The 14789-nt window shown below is 42.8% G+C and overlaps 1 protein-coding gene across 3 annotated transcripts in view; it reads left to right on the top strand.

Moving 5' to 3' along the window:
• Positions 1 to 14789, top strand: part of AFF1 (ALF transcription elongation factor 1) — a 957397-nt gene that overhangs the window by 699536 nt on the left and 243072 nt on the right. For all 3 annotated transcript variants that reach the window (XM_085636540.1, XM_085636541.1, XM_085636542.1), the window contains 2 exons: positions 268 to 388; positions 5563 to 6459. In XM_085636540.1, coding sequence (XP_085492666.1) covers positions 268 to 388; positions 5563 to 6459 — 1018 coding nt within the window. The remainder of the gene's footprint in view (positions 1 to 267; positions 389 to 5562; positions 6460 to 14789) is intronic.

Genomic DNA, 14789 nt, shown 5'->3' with positions numbered 1-14789 from the left:
CTTGCCCCTTCATAATGTTTTCATCATGCTTTTTTAAAAAAACTTCTTTGTTGAGTTACCTGAATTCAGATCTGGACTTGCTTCATAAGGCAAGCTATACTTTTAGAACGCTAGCCGGAAAATGTCACCGACTTATACCGTTGACTGCATATAGACATTATTGTGACTATTCACGTTGTTGATGTTTTGTACTTTTTATAAAATGTTTTTTTAAAGGCCTTTGTTAGAAAACGCTAACTTATTTAATTTTTTTATTCCCTTTGCAAGCTTGTACAATGAAGATAGAAATTTGCTTCGCATTCGAGAAAAAGAAAGAAGGAACCAGGAAGCTCATCAAGAGAGAGAGCGTTTTCTTGAAAATGCCCCACTATTCGCAGAACCCTACAAGGTATGTTGAGGTTTTAGCTTCATAATGCTGTTTGGAACACTTTGGAAAAATATGTTGGGTTCAGTGGCATTAGTATCCATTGAGGAGAATACCTTAAGAAGAGCTTTCAAAGGATAAACAGGCCTTGCTGAGAAATCTGGTTTTACTGAACTTAAAGCTGTTCTCCACCCAAAACTCCTTTGCTTTACCCTTTCACGACACCCAGGTTTAACCCTGAACCATTGTTTATTCCTGTTAATGTACTTGAGCAGAGCAATGTTCCAAATGTTTGACTGCTGAAGCATCTTTTGTGTGTTTGATGCACAGATTACTTCACATTAGAAATACACTTCCCACCCTCTTCTACATACTTGTAATGAAAGGTCTCAGATCTCCCCTGGACCAAGGTATGTACCGTCACTTTCCCAGGGAGAGAATATCAGTTCCAAACTTATGGAATATAACATATACACAGCACTTCCTAAGGTGGGCAAACTTTCAACACTCCCCCAAAGGCAAGGCAAGAAAACAATATCACGAGTCTCCTCTAGACCAAGGTAACACACACAACACTTCTCTAGAGCGAGATATACTTTGCACATCGCTTGCCAGGAGTAGAACAACTTCCTATAACATAATTACCTGCTAGAAGGGAATTCACCCATCCTTCTACAACAGAATACTTGGCCAAGAAGAGTCCACACCTCCTGCTACAAGGAAAAGACGAATTGGTATATCTGGGATATATTTATTAGTAAATAGCACCACACGGTAAGCCAAATGTACCTATCATAGCAGATTCTAACATATCAATTGTATGATTGAAACACAATCAAGGCAAACATATATGTAGAAATATATATATGTATATAAATGTATGGAACCTGAAAATAAAGTTATAGTAAGCAAGAACAGTAGGAAAACTAGAAATTATTGGAACACCTCACCAACTGTCTGTCCATCCCGTTTCCACTTCGCCAAAGGGGAGTCCGGTTTTTCGGCTGAAACAGGAGACAGTAGTGACACTATGCGCCCCATCGCCACAGCTGCACGTCTGCCCTGTGATGAACTTCCACCGAACAGAACCCAGACACCTCCTTTAGTTCAAGTGGAGACGTAAGACGAAGCTCCTGGTGAGCCTCGCCCCCTTTTCCCATCAGAGTCCTTACCACTCCGCACCAAGGCCACAGCTTCAGCTGGCCAGGCGTCTGTTATGGCTTCAGAGCAGAGCGAGCACATTCATCTGACAAGATCCAGTTCTTTCTGGTCAGTAAAGTGCGAAAAACAAGTGAAAAGGAAAACATGCCCTTCTCACCTAGTGAAGCTCAGAAAATGGCGACAGCTCAGAAAATTGAGTCACTCAAGCATAAGCCTCTATTCACGCAAAAGAGCAAAATTAGTATGCAAGATGACATAAGATCAGGCCAAAGCCAATAGCAAGCACTGCTGTTAAGCAAGATAAAGTCAGAATCTGAAAGAGACATAATCAAGCCCTACTTCGTAGCTTATTCGTACTAGGCAGACCTACACATCACTATATTATGTTATAATATGCTAAATAAGACTGAGATGGTGATGGGCGACGGTCATTATCAGGCTATTTATCCACATAAATGGCACATTCATTACAATACTAGAAAGAGGTTGTCACCATTACTGATTCTAAACCGTGCCAATTTCTTTCATCCAGCTGGAATGTAATAGTACATAATGCGCATATGGTATGGAGATATTCTGGCTGCACAAGAGCATTTGTAGAGGCAGAGTTTCCAGTCTTAACTGACATTAGGTTTTCCATAAATTGTACTGCATTTCACTGTTAGGATAGCAGTTCCTACTCCTAAGTGTGGTTCCAAAGTGCTTTGTGGTGGATAAGCTCAAACTCTGGTAGCTGTGCGTGATTGTTAGAGTGAGTGTTGTTCACACAGTACTCTGTGTATTTTGGTGTTGTGTGAGGTTCACTCTTATTGTGGGGAGACAAACTTGTGCTTATCATACTTGCCACCTTCTGGCAACTGTGTAGAAAATGGTCCCAGTGTTGGTGCTTTCTTGATAGTGGGTGAGTTTGTAGTTTGTTTTAATGAGAAGTGTACCCAGGAAGGGAATGTATCTAGGGTATCACCCACAAGTGGAGCTGCAGTCTGCTGCAGCAATGACCAAGTGAGGAAATAGTCTGTGGTGCCCACCCACCTACAGCAGATGTGTAACCCAACAAAGAAAGTGCTCCTCATTTCCCATAATGATGGTCTACAAGGCGCACCTAGGTGCAACGGGAGTGTTACTTTAACCCAAACCAACAAGTTACAAATTATGCCATAAAGTTTACCCAGGAGACACACGGATGCAACCTACTATGAAGTGCAGCTTTCCAATAACCACGTGTGTCTTTCTGTCTCATGGCACCCAGTGACAGTAGATTCCGCTTAGTAACTCCTTCCCAGCCACCAATTAGTATATACATTGGGTCTGTTCAACAGAAAAGGAGAACAGCTGACTGCTAGACCCAGCTTTACAAGCCACCAAGTCTGGAACAGTTGGGTGAGGTTTGCCCAGGAACATCATCAGTGTAACCTGCTGAAGGTGCTGACCTCCCCAAGCGCACCTAGTCAATTAATGTTAATGAGGTCCACCCAAAGAGAGTCAAAAACCATTGTTAAGTCTATAGGTTCGCTCATGTGGAGGTGTAACCCACGTGGGCTACCTTCCTGCCAAAAAGGGACCGGGCCCTGTGTGAAGTATGGTAACGTGTCAGAAATCTAAGGGGTACATGGAGTTAGCAAAGAGAGGGAAAGGGAAGCAGTGAGTCTGACCGAAGACCTTTTTATGCTCTAACAGGGAATGCACCACAAACACCCTGAAACTTTCTAGCCTTCTCCTGAGTGCCTGGGCTGGATGCCATGCGAGGACCAATTAACTAGGCGAGTGAGGTGAATTGGGGAGAAGGCTGAGCAGCATGGGAATGGCGTGGCATGAGATGAAAGGAGTGCCTAGGACTAGGTGGGTGTGAAGAGTGGGGCAAGGTCCAAAATTTGGAGCTTTTACCAGAATCACACTACTTGGTGGCAATGCAGTTATGACGATTTTAAATAGTCTACAGTCATCAAGTTAATATCATGGCCTGAGCGTGCGGGAATGATATGAAGCAAGGAATTGGCTGCTCAGCCTATTAGGCAGATGGGAGGAGTGGATCATCTGGGTCTTTCCCCTTGCTCTGCTTTACAAAAATGGGAGCTGTGAGATGCAGGCAGGCTGATGGTATGTGGGATTAAGAGGAGTGAGGCAAAGGGCCTGAGCTCGTGGTACCCACTATCTAAGATTAGCAGGTTTATCGTGAATGCATTTCAATGACCCACTGCTTGTGTGTTTGATTCTAGATGGATTTCCTCTTGGATTTCCCATCCCAGCTTTGCGCTCTACCTCTAAATACCTGTCTTCAAGCTTTTTCCGAGGTTCATGTATTGTCTTAAATTGTGCCATTCTCTGTGGATATTTTGCCGCGTCTGTGCATAATTCTGTCCGTTGCCTTTGGAAGACATGCTTGTATATGTTTGAAAACGTCAGCGAGGATGCTGTTCTTAGATTTGACAACCTATACATCTAGCACATGGAAAATGTTGAACACTATTGAAGTATAAGCGCTATATCTTTCTAGCACAGCATCTTTGTTCTGAGCTGTTTATTTCAGGCAAGGTTCCATTTAATTTCTTATTTCCTATCGCATGAGACACCTGCTTTTCTCTCTTTAGCTTTGGCGGGGTCTCTGATGAATGTTACATTCTCTGCATCTGCTGCCTTTGCCTCCCTGACTGTTTCTGGCTTTCGAATTTCCTGTTAAAAAAAAATTCTGTTCGCTTGGTATTTTATGATTTCTGTCTAGGTAGCAGCATTAGTATGGAGCATATCTCCCGTTTGTATTGTCTAGTCGCACTTTCGTAGATGAGTGCCCCTTACAGTCCGGAGAGGGTCCTTAGCGAAGTGTACGTGGTCCAGTGTCATTGCCCTTGGTTGGAGAATAGCTGCCTGTCCAATGTGGCGTTTTCGTATTCGGTGGCCGACTGTTTTCAATGTGTCATACCCTTTATAGTGCATTGTGTATGTGGTAAAAAGACAGCTTTGGCCATGGTCGGTTGCTGGGTATTTCGTTTATGGCTTTTCGTCAAGAGAGGTCATTGAATGCGTTTGCTTGACCTTCAAAGTGCAAGTTTATTGTTGCTTCTGCCTGTTCCTTTTACTGTAAACCTTTCTCATTTAATTTTGGTCACCATAGACGAAATACCCGTCGTATGCCACCACAATGGTTACCCCGTGGGGTTGGTCAGAAGTCAGTTCACTCTGTACTGCGGATTCTCACTTTGCACGCTGGCTTGTTCTTATTTCTCTTCTTTTTCTAAATAAATGTGCGTGCAGCCTTGTGCTTGGTGTGGTGTTACGGTATTGCTATGATGGTTAGCAGCTCTGGTTTGGTACTTCCTTGGTGATGGGTATTGTCTTGTAATCGTTTCCATTACAGCCCTAGTCTATAAAAACACACCATGTTGCTCCCACTGCTGATTCCAAGCTATTCCTTTCATGCTGCCTGAAGGATGTGTAGTTTTATTCTCCCAGGAACTGGGCAAGACCCAAGGGGAAATGCTCAAAATGTATCTTTAAATGTTACGTTGCCAGGCTGCCACGTACCTCCCAGAGGCAGATGCACTCTAACAGGAAAAACTGGTGGTAATAATTATTGGTGTTTTAATCTATATTATGTTCAAATATATATGCTGTAAAACATCTGCAAGACATTTTTTGTCGATGTTCTTTCATCTTGTTTAAACTCTCATCTATAGATGTCGCAACTGCTAAACCAAGGCACACTCATATGGCGGACCAAATAATTGTAAGAAATAGTGACATTATGTAATCTTGGAATTATTTTCCCACTTAGACCAGTTTATATTATAACAGCCCTGCCCGCCAAAGACCAGATATGCATACCTGCCGCTAGCTGTCTGCACCTTTTAACTCGCTAACAAATTCTGAGTGTGTGGTGCAGGGCAGTCATCTCATATTATATGGCTAGATCCATTGTGCCATAGATAAGGTGTAGAGAGAGGCATCTTGTAGTGCCCGAGTTGCACATTTTTATTAACACATATATAAAAAGGCTGCAATTGATCATTTTTTTAACTTTAATTTTTTTTGTTTCCTTTTAGACAAAAAAAGGTGACGAATTGTCTAGTCGAATTCAGAGCATGTTGGGGAACTACGAGGAGGTGAAAGAGCTCATCAGCACCAAAGCCCATCAGAATCTCTTTGGGATACCCAAAAGCACTGCTCCTCTGACCCTTTTGCCAAAGTCTGACCGAACGGTCCTTTCTGAAAAGCGAGACAGCATGTCACTACTCCCATTCCACCAGCCCATGGGACCTCCCACCTGCGTTCCCACTTCAGGAAATGGATCTGGACAACACCGAAAGGCCCATCCTGGGAAGGAGCATGCCCCTGGTTTGCATAACAAAAATTACAACCAGTCCCGAAGCCAGAATCGGAGCCAAGTACAAAGTCACTGTGAACAAGATGACCGAAGCAGCCACAACTACAGAAAAAACGACCGTCATGTAGATGGCAATAGTTGTAGCGAAGAGGAATCGTATTCCCCTTCCAAACTGTCTCCCTTGCTTTCCTCTCTATCTTCCCCTATCGGGCCGCTATCCCCCATACATTCCAGCCAGCATGTACGTTCCCGGATACAGAACAGTAAAAGCCGTGGGAATGTCTACTCTCATTCAACAAAAACTCCACCTGCTATGGAGTCAAACGACATTGAAGGAAGGGACAATGCTGGGTCTACTGCTAATATAGCAATGTCCACTCAGCCTTCCTCCCAAAACTTTCCGGCACCCCTGCCTTCTAAAACCAATGCTGTTCAACAAAAACCCACGGCATACGTTAGACCAATGGATGGCCAAGACCAGGCTCCCAACAAATCTCCAGAACTGAAACCACTCCCTGATGACTATCATGGACAATCTTACGGAAACATTACTAATTTGAAAGCAAGTGCCAAGCCAAAGCTGCCCAAATTGAAGATACCGTCTGAGCCTATAGAGGTAAGTCTTACCCCTTTTGTCAACTGGTTCATCGACGTTTTGGCCAGTGCTTCTGGTGCAATGCTTTATGTAATTTACTTTTCAGAAAGGACAAGTTTGATAAACTTGCAGGCCTGGGTGGATGTTATTGCACCCTGGAGTTAGTCATCAATGTTTAATGTATTTAGTTAGGTGTTTCATAAAGTGCTAGCTTGTCATTTTACAAAAACGTTTAGGCACTAGCACATACAGCATTGAAGGAGCTACCACTTAAAATGGCCTTGGAGGGAAATGTTTCCTAAGAAGCTTGGCTGTTAATAGTTTTCTCATGAGGAGGCTAGTTTTTGACCAAATTCTCCAAGGGAATGTCAATCTTGATCCTTATGGTTGAAGGCAGAATGTTGGATCAGTATACATGATGCTGAGCAAATGTTCCTTGGGTGAGTGTTGCGTGGTTCCAACCTTACAAAGGAAACCTCCCAAGCAATGTTTGCTTAGCATCACTAGTTGCTGCTAGGAATAAATTTAAAACATTCTGCGTTCTCCAGAAGGCCTCTTGTAGCAAATCCAGAATGGTTTGAGAATATTCCTAGCAGCAAGCAGTAACCTAAATGGGGTTTTCAGAGATGGTTTGGTATAGTCAGGTTTGTGCAGGTTGATGCCTTGATTTGTGGTCTCTATATTCTGTACGTTAGTTCATTTAACAGGCTTGATTAGGCTATATTACAGTAGTGTAACTGACTCAACACAAGTCTTCTTGTAAGTTTGTTTATGTGGCAGGATTGCAGGAGAGGGGATTTTACAGAGTAAAGATAGTTGTATATTGACCTCCTTAACCACTGCATTAAGGTTTGCATTGGAGATTATCCCATAGTTCCTTTTTTTTGCGTAGTGAGGGAGAGGAGCATATCATAAACTAGACCCTGATTGGCACAGCAGACATGTGGCATTAATGATCTCTTAAAATCATGTTTTCCATTTTTGATCCACGAAACTCATGTATTATTTATGTGGTACAGGGGGTTAGTGAGGATATTGTGTCCCTCTGAATCATTATTCTTGCTGATGTATACTTGGGTGTCAGCTTATGCCTGGAACTAGTCTAGAAGCTGAGGCAGATGTTGCATGTATTAGTTAAAAAAGGTGGAATAGAGCAGAGCCTTGAGGGACCCCACATAGAGAAACACTGGATCAGGATTTAAAAGCACTCATGCAGTCTTAAATATGATCATGAAGGAATTGACTGATCTCTTCTTTAAGAGTGTCTTCAATGGTGAACATGTTCACAGTCTGTGCAGCAGAATGTCATGGTCTTCAATGTCATAAGCAGCAGAGGCGTCCAAGAGAATTAAGGCAGCCTGCTGTCGGATGTCCTCAATGTCCTCTAAGGACGAATGAGTTTCTTTTGATATATGTAAGCCTGGTTATAGAATAGGCTTTTCTTAATGCAGCCTTTTAGTTGATTTGTTACTACTCTTTTCAGTATTTTGCTTGGTTAAGGCAAACTAGAAATTGGGTGATAGTTGACCACTACTTGGGGGTTTGTAGTGAGTTTTTTAAGTGGTGGAGAAGTATTGCCTGTTTTAGTTTGCTCAGGATTGAAGTTCATGAAAAGGAGGATTTCATCTGAGTGATAAAATAGGCGATTATCATAAGTAAGGCTTGATTCTTGCAACTTGTGGGACAAGTATCAACAGAGCTATTCTGTGCATTTGCCTTGTCAGGTACTCCCATTCACTCCTCCTCAGACACATGGTTGAAGGAATGAAGTGGGTTTATGGGGTTGGGTAATGGGAAGATTGAGGGTGGTTTAAGATACGGTCCTTTATTTGTTATTTTTGCTTACAAACAAATGTAACCAGTCTTTGCGATGTTGAGCAAGGATTGTTTGGTATGGCTTCAGGTTGGTCCATTTCTGGTAGCTACTAAAAATGGCTTGAGATCGGGAGAAAGGGTATTTTTCTTTATCCGTACGGCTTTTTGATAGCCTCCTCTTGTAACTGGATTAATGAGCAAAAGACTGGGATTTTTACCATTGATGTCTGACCGCCCCATGTTGTCTTTTTAGCTTAAGAAGTTCTAGGTCAACGCAGATACCCTCTCAGAGTCCACACCATAGGGCATAACCCAAGAACCCGACAGAGGAATTAGCCAAGTCCCCCGTACCGACAGTCGCAAGCCACCAGAGTAGCCCCACACACCTACACAGAGGATCTACTTACTCCCCTCCCGTCTGCACACACACCCTCCCTCACCGCTGATCCCAAACGAGTACCCCAGTTAAACACCCAGTTTTTTCAGTTCAGGATACAAACCAGCAGTCCAGATAACGTCAACAGGGGACAGGAACAGTCGTCCACTCACTTGAGCGGAATGCTAAAATTCCCACAAGAACCATGGGTTAGGCGCAGCCCCATAACCAAACTATAGACACATAAGTCTGCCACAGATAGCCTCAACACGTGTGCAATACCGGGATTGTGATAACATATAATGGCAACTAAGAAAGATTGCAATTACGAATGTACATTCAAGTGCCTAAACTGTCTCAGTCTACCTATGCGTGTAACTCGAAATTAGAACACTTTTCTATGCTTCATTGTATCTAAAGTGTTAAAAGTTAATTAAAAAAATTAACCAAAAAAAGAATTTCTAGGTCAACCAGTTGTTGGAAGCTTTGATATCTTTGAGCTTGCTCATTTTTGAGGGACTAAAAGAAGGTGATCTCTGCATTCTGTACATTTGAATCCATGTTGTTGCAATTTTTTATTTCTATTGCTGTTAAGAGTTCATAGAATAATTCTGCCTTATTTAGATCTTTCAGAGATTGAGTGGGAATTGATATTTGTGTGTGTTGATTCACCGGATCATGCTAATAACTTTAGGTTCACGGTGTTATGGTTAATCAGTGGCTAGCCTGACCTTATCTCTAATTGAATTAGCATGCTGTCATGTGATAAGTTATACGTAAAAAAAAGATTCAGCATTTGTCCCGCTGTATGTGTTAAACCCCTAACAATTTTGTGAGGCTCCTTCTTTTTATTCTCTCTATTTTTAAAGATCAATTTGAAACCTGAGAGAATTAAGTTGATGAATATAGTGGCAAAGCCACAATCAATTTATATTTCTGTGAACACCATTATTAGTGATGAGGTGATGGTTACCAGTGACTGATGAACCCCTGCTCAAGTGTAAGATTAGCCTCACTAGTATGCATCTGGTAGCTTTATACTGCTGATAGACCGTGGGCAGTATTAATTGATGATCGAGGTTCTGTTGACGGCCTAATCGGGTTGCCTACTTGATTGTCATGTGTGTTTGGAGGAGCTGTGCCATGTAGCTGGGTGGTTCATGGTGGGTGTGTAGGTACCGATTGGATGTTGAACAATCACACTGGCTGTAGGGTTTATATACTGTAGGAGCATTTCAGCTGGTAAAGCCAGATTTGGTTCAGAATGGAGCGAGATAGACAAATGTTGAGTACGGGTCACATAGTCTAGGTTTCTTTTGGTGTTTGGCTGGTGAACTGTGATTTGGTTTTGGTGGTGGTTTAATGTGTTCAGGAGCGTCTGCTTAATTTCATTGGCTGTCTTGCGTTTACTGTGCACACCTTCAAAACCAGACTGTTTTTTTAATTGTCCTGTAACACGAGCGTTCTCTTGGTGCATATGCTGATTGCGATTTTAATGAAAGATTTGGAAGTAAACAGAGCGTCAAGCATTTGGCCCATTGGCCATTAGGGATATTTATCATGTGGAATGCTTCCTGTAAAGTGTTTCCCCTGAATCTGTTTTTTTTGTGAAGAATAGGAGATCGTGCTTGGTTGAGCTGTTGGTTTTAATGGAACACCCTGCATTGCTTCAGATTGCAGTGTGGAATTCCTCAAGGTGTTGGAACAGTTCCATATTGTTTTGAGAAATGCATCTGTCTTATCAAAAGTGAACGACCTTGTGAGATTTGTTTTTTAAGATGTTTGTGATTCTGTGTGTGTCAACCACAGTAGTCTTTGGACAATTTCTTATGACATTTGTTATTCTTTTTGTTAGCATTTTTCAGTATTGTGGTTGGTGGGTGTATGACTAAGAATCTGTTTGGACTGACTCTTGAAATATAAAAGCTGGGATCCAGACTTTCTTTTCCGATATGTAACCTTAAAGGATCTTAGAGTGATCAGCTGGGAGGTTAACCAAGCATTGTAAAAGGCTTCCAAAGACCACCTCAATGGATGGAGGAGGTGCACTATATTTAGAGTTCTGTAGAATTGAGCCTCTAGTTCGCCTGTTGTCAGAATGTTCATTTTGGAGGTCCTATTCCATTTTATCCATGTTATGCATGTAAACTGACTGGTACCCCTTTGTGGTCTTAGTGATGAATGTCTGACAAGTTTTAAAGAGTGAGACACTAACCACTCAAGATAGGAGGTTCTTTGGCAGTGAACTTTTATGTGTGGAGAAAGGCGTGGGATTCGTTATTGGATGACTGTATTATGGCTGATGGTGGCTAACTGGCTTTAGAGAGTGCGGTTCTAGTTGGCAGGAGGCAAGGATTAAATATGGAACTTCTTTGCAAGGGAAAAAGAAACGCCTGGAGTCAGTAATTGGTTTAGTTGTTGAGTCGTTGGGTGTTTTTTACCTGCTGTTCTAGCTTTACCACCCCATACTAGCTTCCACTTTAGAAGATGGTCTTATGTTACCGGTTTGCATTTACTGATATTTTCCTTTGTGTTTTGTTCTCCTTAAAAAATGTTTTTTATGATTTTAACCCAAGTAAGACCTTTCATCAGATATTATTTTGGCCAGGTGTGTAGAAAAGGCAGCCCTCTATAATGGGAGAAACTTGTATGGAATGTTTTCAGTGCTTCATTTGAGCACATGGTTTCCGGTCGAAGCCACCCGCGTTCAGTTTTGGGGACAGGCACTTATTTTTCTCTTCAGACATTTCTCGAGAGGAAGAGAGGGAAACACATACAAAGCAGAAATGAGGTAGAAAAAATTGAAAACCCACCACAAAGGGGCACAGCACAAACCTACAAGAGTGAGATAAAGTAAAGGGGCATGCAGTGTCTGGCACTGCACTAAAGGGCCTGAGCTCGGTTCAAGACTGCATATCCGCCAACCGCTGGCTTCTGAGCAGAGCTTTGGGCACCGGCTCCTCCATTTACAAATAAAGCACTAGGGGTTTCTTCACTGATTGTAAGGCACACTACTTAAGCATTTACTAGTGCAAGAATGCTTCATGTTCACACGTATTCTCTCAAAGGTGGCATTATTATAATTTGTACAGTACTGTACATGTGCGCTCTGCTACACAATTGCCTGAGAAAGTTACAGCAGCATCAAAACATTCAAATTAACCTATTATTCGGAGTATATGAACGTCTGTCTATTTTAAGAGCAGATACACCAATACCAGAGACCTTTTGTTATCATTTTATAACCGGCTTCAGAAACCTCACCAATGTCCCAGTTAAGTTCGCCGGTGAGCGGTTCACGCGAACAATTGGAGTGCGCTTGCAAGTGCAGACGTCAGCTGATTTAAGTGCCTTCTGCAGCCAGCATCATCCTCCTCCTTCTCCTCCCCCCCCCCCCCCCCTCCCCATGGTATATCCCAGGCCATGCGAGAGAGACTTTCAGTTCCATAGCAGCACTTTCTACAAATTAATTTGAGCTGCATAAACTTAATGCGAGAAAAGGTCTCACTAATGCATAGTGCCAAACCTTTGTAATTTGTTTAAGATAAATATTGTAAGAATTGAAAACAAGCTTAGAATTCTACCTTTCACTTAAATACAGTGGATCTGCCCTGGGAGTCATCTGAGACGAGGTCTGGTGCGTTCAGGGTGGAATGTCATTGGGCCCCAATATAGAGGTCACGATCATTGACCTTTACTGTCACCTAAACGGTGTCAACGCACGCAAGGTCGCGCTTTTGTGCATGCTGTGAACCAAATCGTTAACGTACGATGCAAAATAGTGAGGAAGAAAGAGATTGAAGACATTTTCTGAAATACCTCTTGGGTTACAATTATGTTGGTGTCTGCAGTGTAAAGATGTTGTTTGTTCGCGACTTTAATTCACTTGAAGCTCCCATTTACATTAAGCTGTTTGTTTTACTGGAACATCCCGCGTAGCCTCTCCCTGCAGTGTGACATCCCCATTTGGTGTTCGAACAGGGCCATCTTGTGTTGAAAAATGCATCTGTCCAATCACAACTGAAGGGCATTTGTGCTTAGTTATTGGATTATTGTTTTTTACACATTTCGTTTACGGTGTTTTTGAAAATGGATTTGTTTTGGAAGAGGTGTGTTTTTTTTACCTCTATGCCAACGACGAATTGTCCAGGGTTCCTTGTGCTTTGGCTGAACAGGGCGCACTGGGATTTCTTGCAGATATTAATTTTCAGCTGCAAGCCTCCGAAGACATGCCACACCCCTTTAGAATTAAGGTGACGGAACCCAGGATCAGTATCCAAGATGCTGACATTGTGAATGAAATAAAATCGAGTATGAAGGCTGTCTGGGGGATAAAGAATCAAAGGATAAACAGTACTGCAGAAGGAGCCAACTCCCGCCAAAACAATTCGATGTGTTGCGTGCATGGTGTTGGATTATAATCAGATCAGTACATGTGTCCCTTTGGTCACACCTCTGATTTTTTTGGCACTTTCTTTCTGCTAGGTAGTATGCTCTCAATGTCGTATCCCCAGGCCATGATATTCAGATGTTTTTTCTAGGCCTTTTTGGACGTTTACAAGCCAGTAAACAGCTCCATCTTTGACCTCCAATCACTTTTTCCCATTAGAGCTTTCTCGTGTTAGGTGCTCTGGTTTTGCCCATCTGTTCCTCATTAGATGACGGTAGTGATGCCCGCACTCTCGAGGCTAATGAGCAGCCTGTAGCACAGGCTCGTGTTGCTGAGCAGCAACGCAGGAGTGGCTGTCGAGTGGCTGCTGCCAAGTCCCCATCCCCGGTGAAGATGTCAGAAGCAGATGCAGGAGGGGAGAATTGAAGACAGTTGCTTGAAGATGCTGGGGGGTCTGGAGGAACCAGTCACCTGAGAACTGGCAGCACCTGGGGGAGGCTAATATTAACCCCTAGGCGTGAACAAGGAAGAAGTAATTAATGAAGAGGAGTAGATGGAAAATTGTCAATAAAGTAATGGAGACTGTACCTGGACGTGGCAGTGACAGGAGGCGTAAAATTGATTGACCAAGAACGCAATGACTGAGCTAATGAATTAGAGCTGTGAAGGTGAGGGTAAGCCTGGAATTACATAGGAAATGTACCCAAATAATAAAACCTTTCTTAAACTGGATTGGCAGTACGGCTGCGGTGTTCTACAGTGCTCCTCGTTGAGCCGTACACTGTTTAACTTGTACACAAGGCCACTGGTGGATATTCTCCAGTCTTTCGGGATCTCAATCATGTCTTACAGACGATACACAACTGATCTTCTCCTTCATCCAGAACCACAACCCACACTCCGCCTACCTAATCCCCTGCCTAGAGAAGGTTGCCTCTTGGATAAATAACTCTGGTCTGAAATTGAATGGAAACAAAAAGAGCTCCTGATTCTGGGCAACAATCCCAACCCTTTAGTGGGTTTGGGCTGGCCAAATTGCCTTTTGCCCTTCTCCTGCTCTCAAAACAGCCATAAAAAGCTTGGGTGTATGGCTGGATACAACCTTAAATATGGACTCCCAGGCAACAAAACTTACAGCAACATGCTATGGCATTCTCAGGATAATCAGAACATTTTTCTATTTTCTCCCCTTCCTCTTCAAGAGGCTAGTGATCCAGGCTCTTAGACTTACCCGCCTGGACTATGGAAATTCTTTCTACTTATGGGCCCCCGAAATGACGCTAAGAAAACTGCAAATGGTGCATAATGCAGCTGCCCGTACTTTCTACAATGTTCCTAAACATCATTCCGCCTGACAAAGCCTTAAATCCCTTCATTGGCTCCCTGTAGCGGAATGCATTAAATTTAAATAATTCTGCATTACCCACTGGACTTTCTTGAAAATAGGGCCTCTGATCTCTCGACCTCGGATTTTCTCTTATCTTCCGGGGCAAACCCTGTGCTCCTGTAGTGCTCTCCATGCTAAAAATCCCCCTATTAGAAGATCAAAATGGGAAGGGCGGTCCTTACGTTTCAACATGGCCAAGCTATGGAACACCTTCTCCATCTCTCTGCGATCCATCACGAAGGAACCATTCTGAAAGCCTCTTAAAACCTGGCTGTTTCAGAATAGCCCCTTCTGATCTGTCGGAACAGCTGCCTCGCATTAGAAGCGCTGGGATGCCTACGGTTAGCCAAGTGCTTAAAAGAATATATGAAAGTTAAGCATGT

The sequence above is a fragment of the Triturus cristatus genome, chromosome 2_1 (genome assembly GCF_964204655.1).
Source record: "Triturus cristatus chromosome 2_1, aTriCri1.1, whole genome shotgun sequence".
Lineage (NCBI taxonomy): Eukaryota > Metazoa > Chordata > Amphibia > Caudata > Salamandridae > Triturus > Triturus cristatus.
This window is presented reverse-complemented; position numbering and strand designations above follow the sequence as displayed.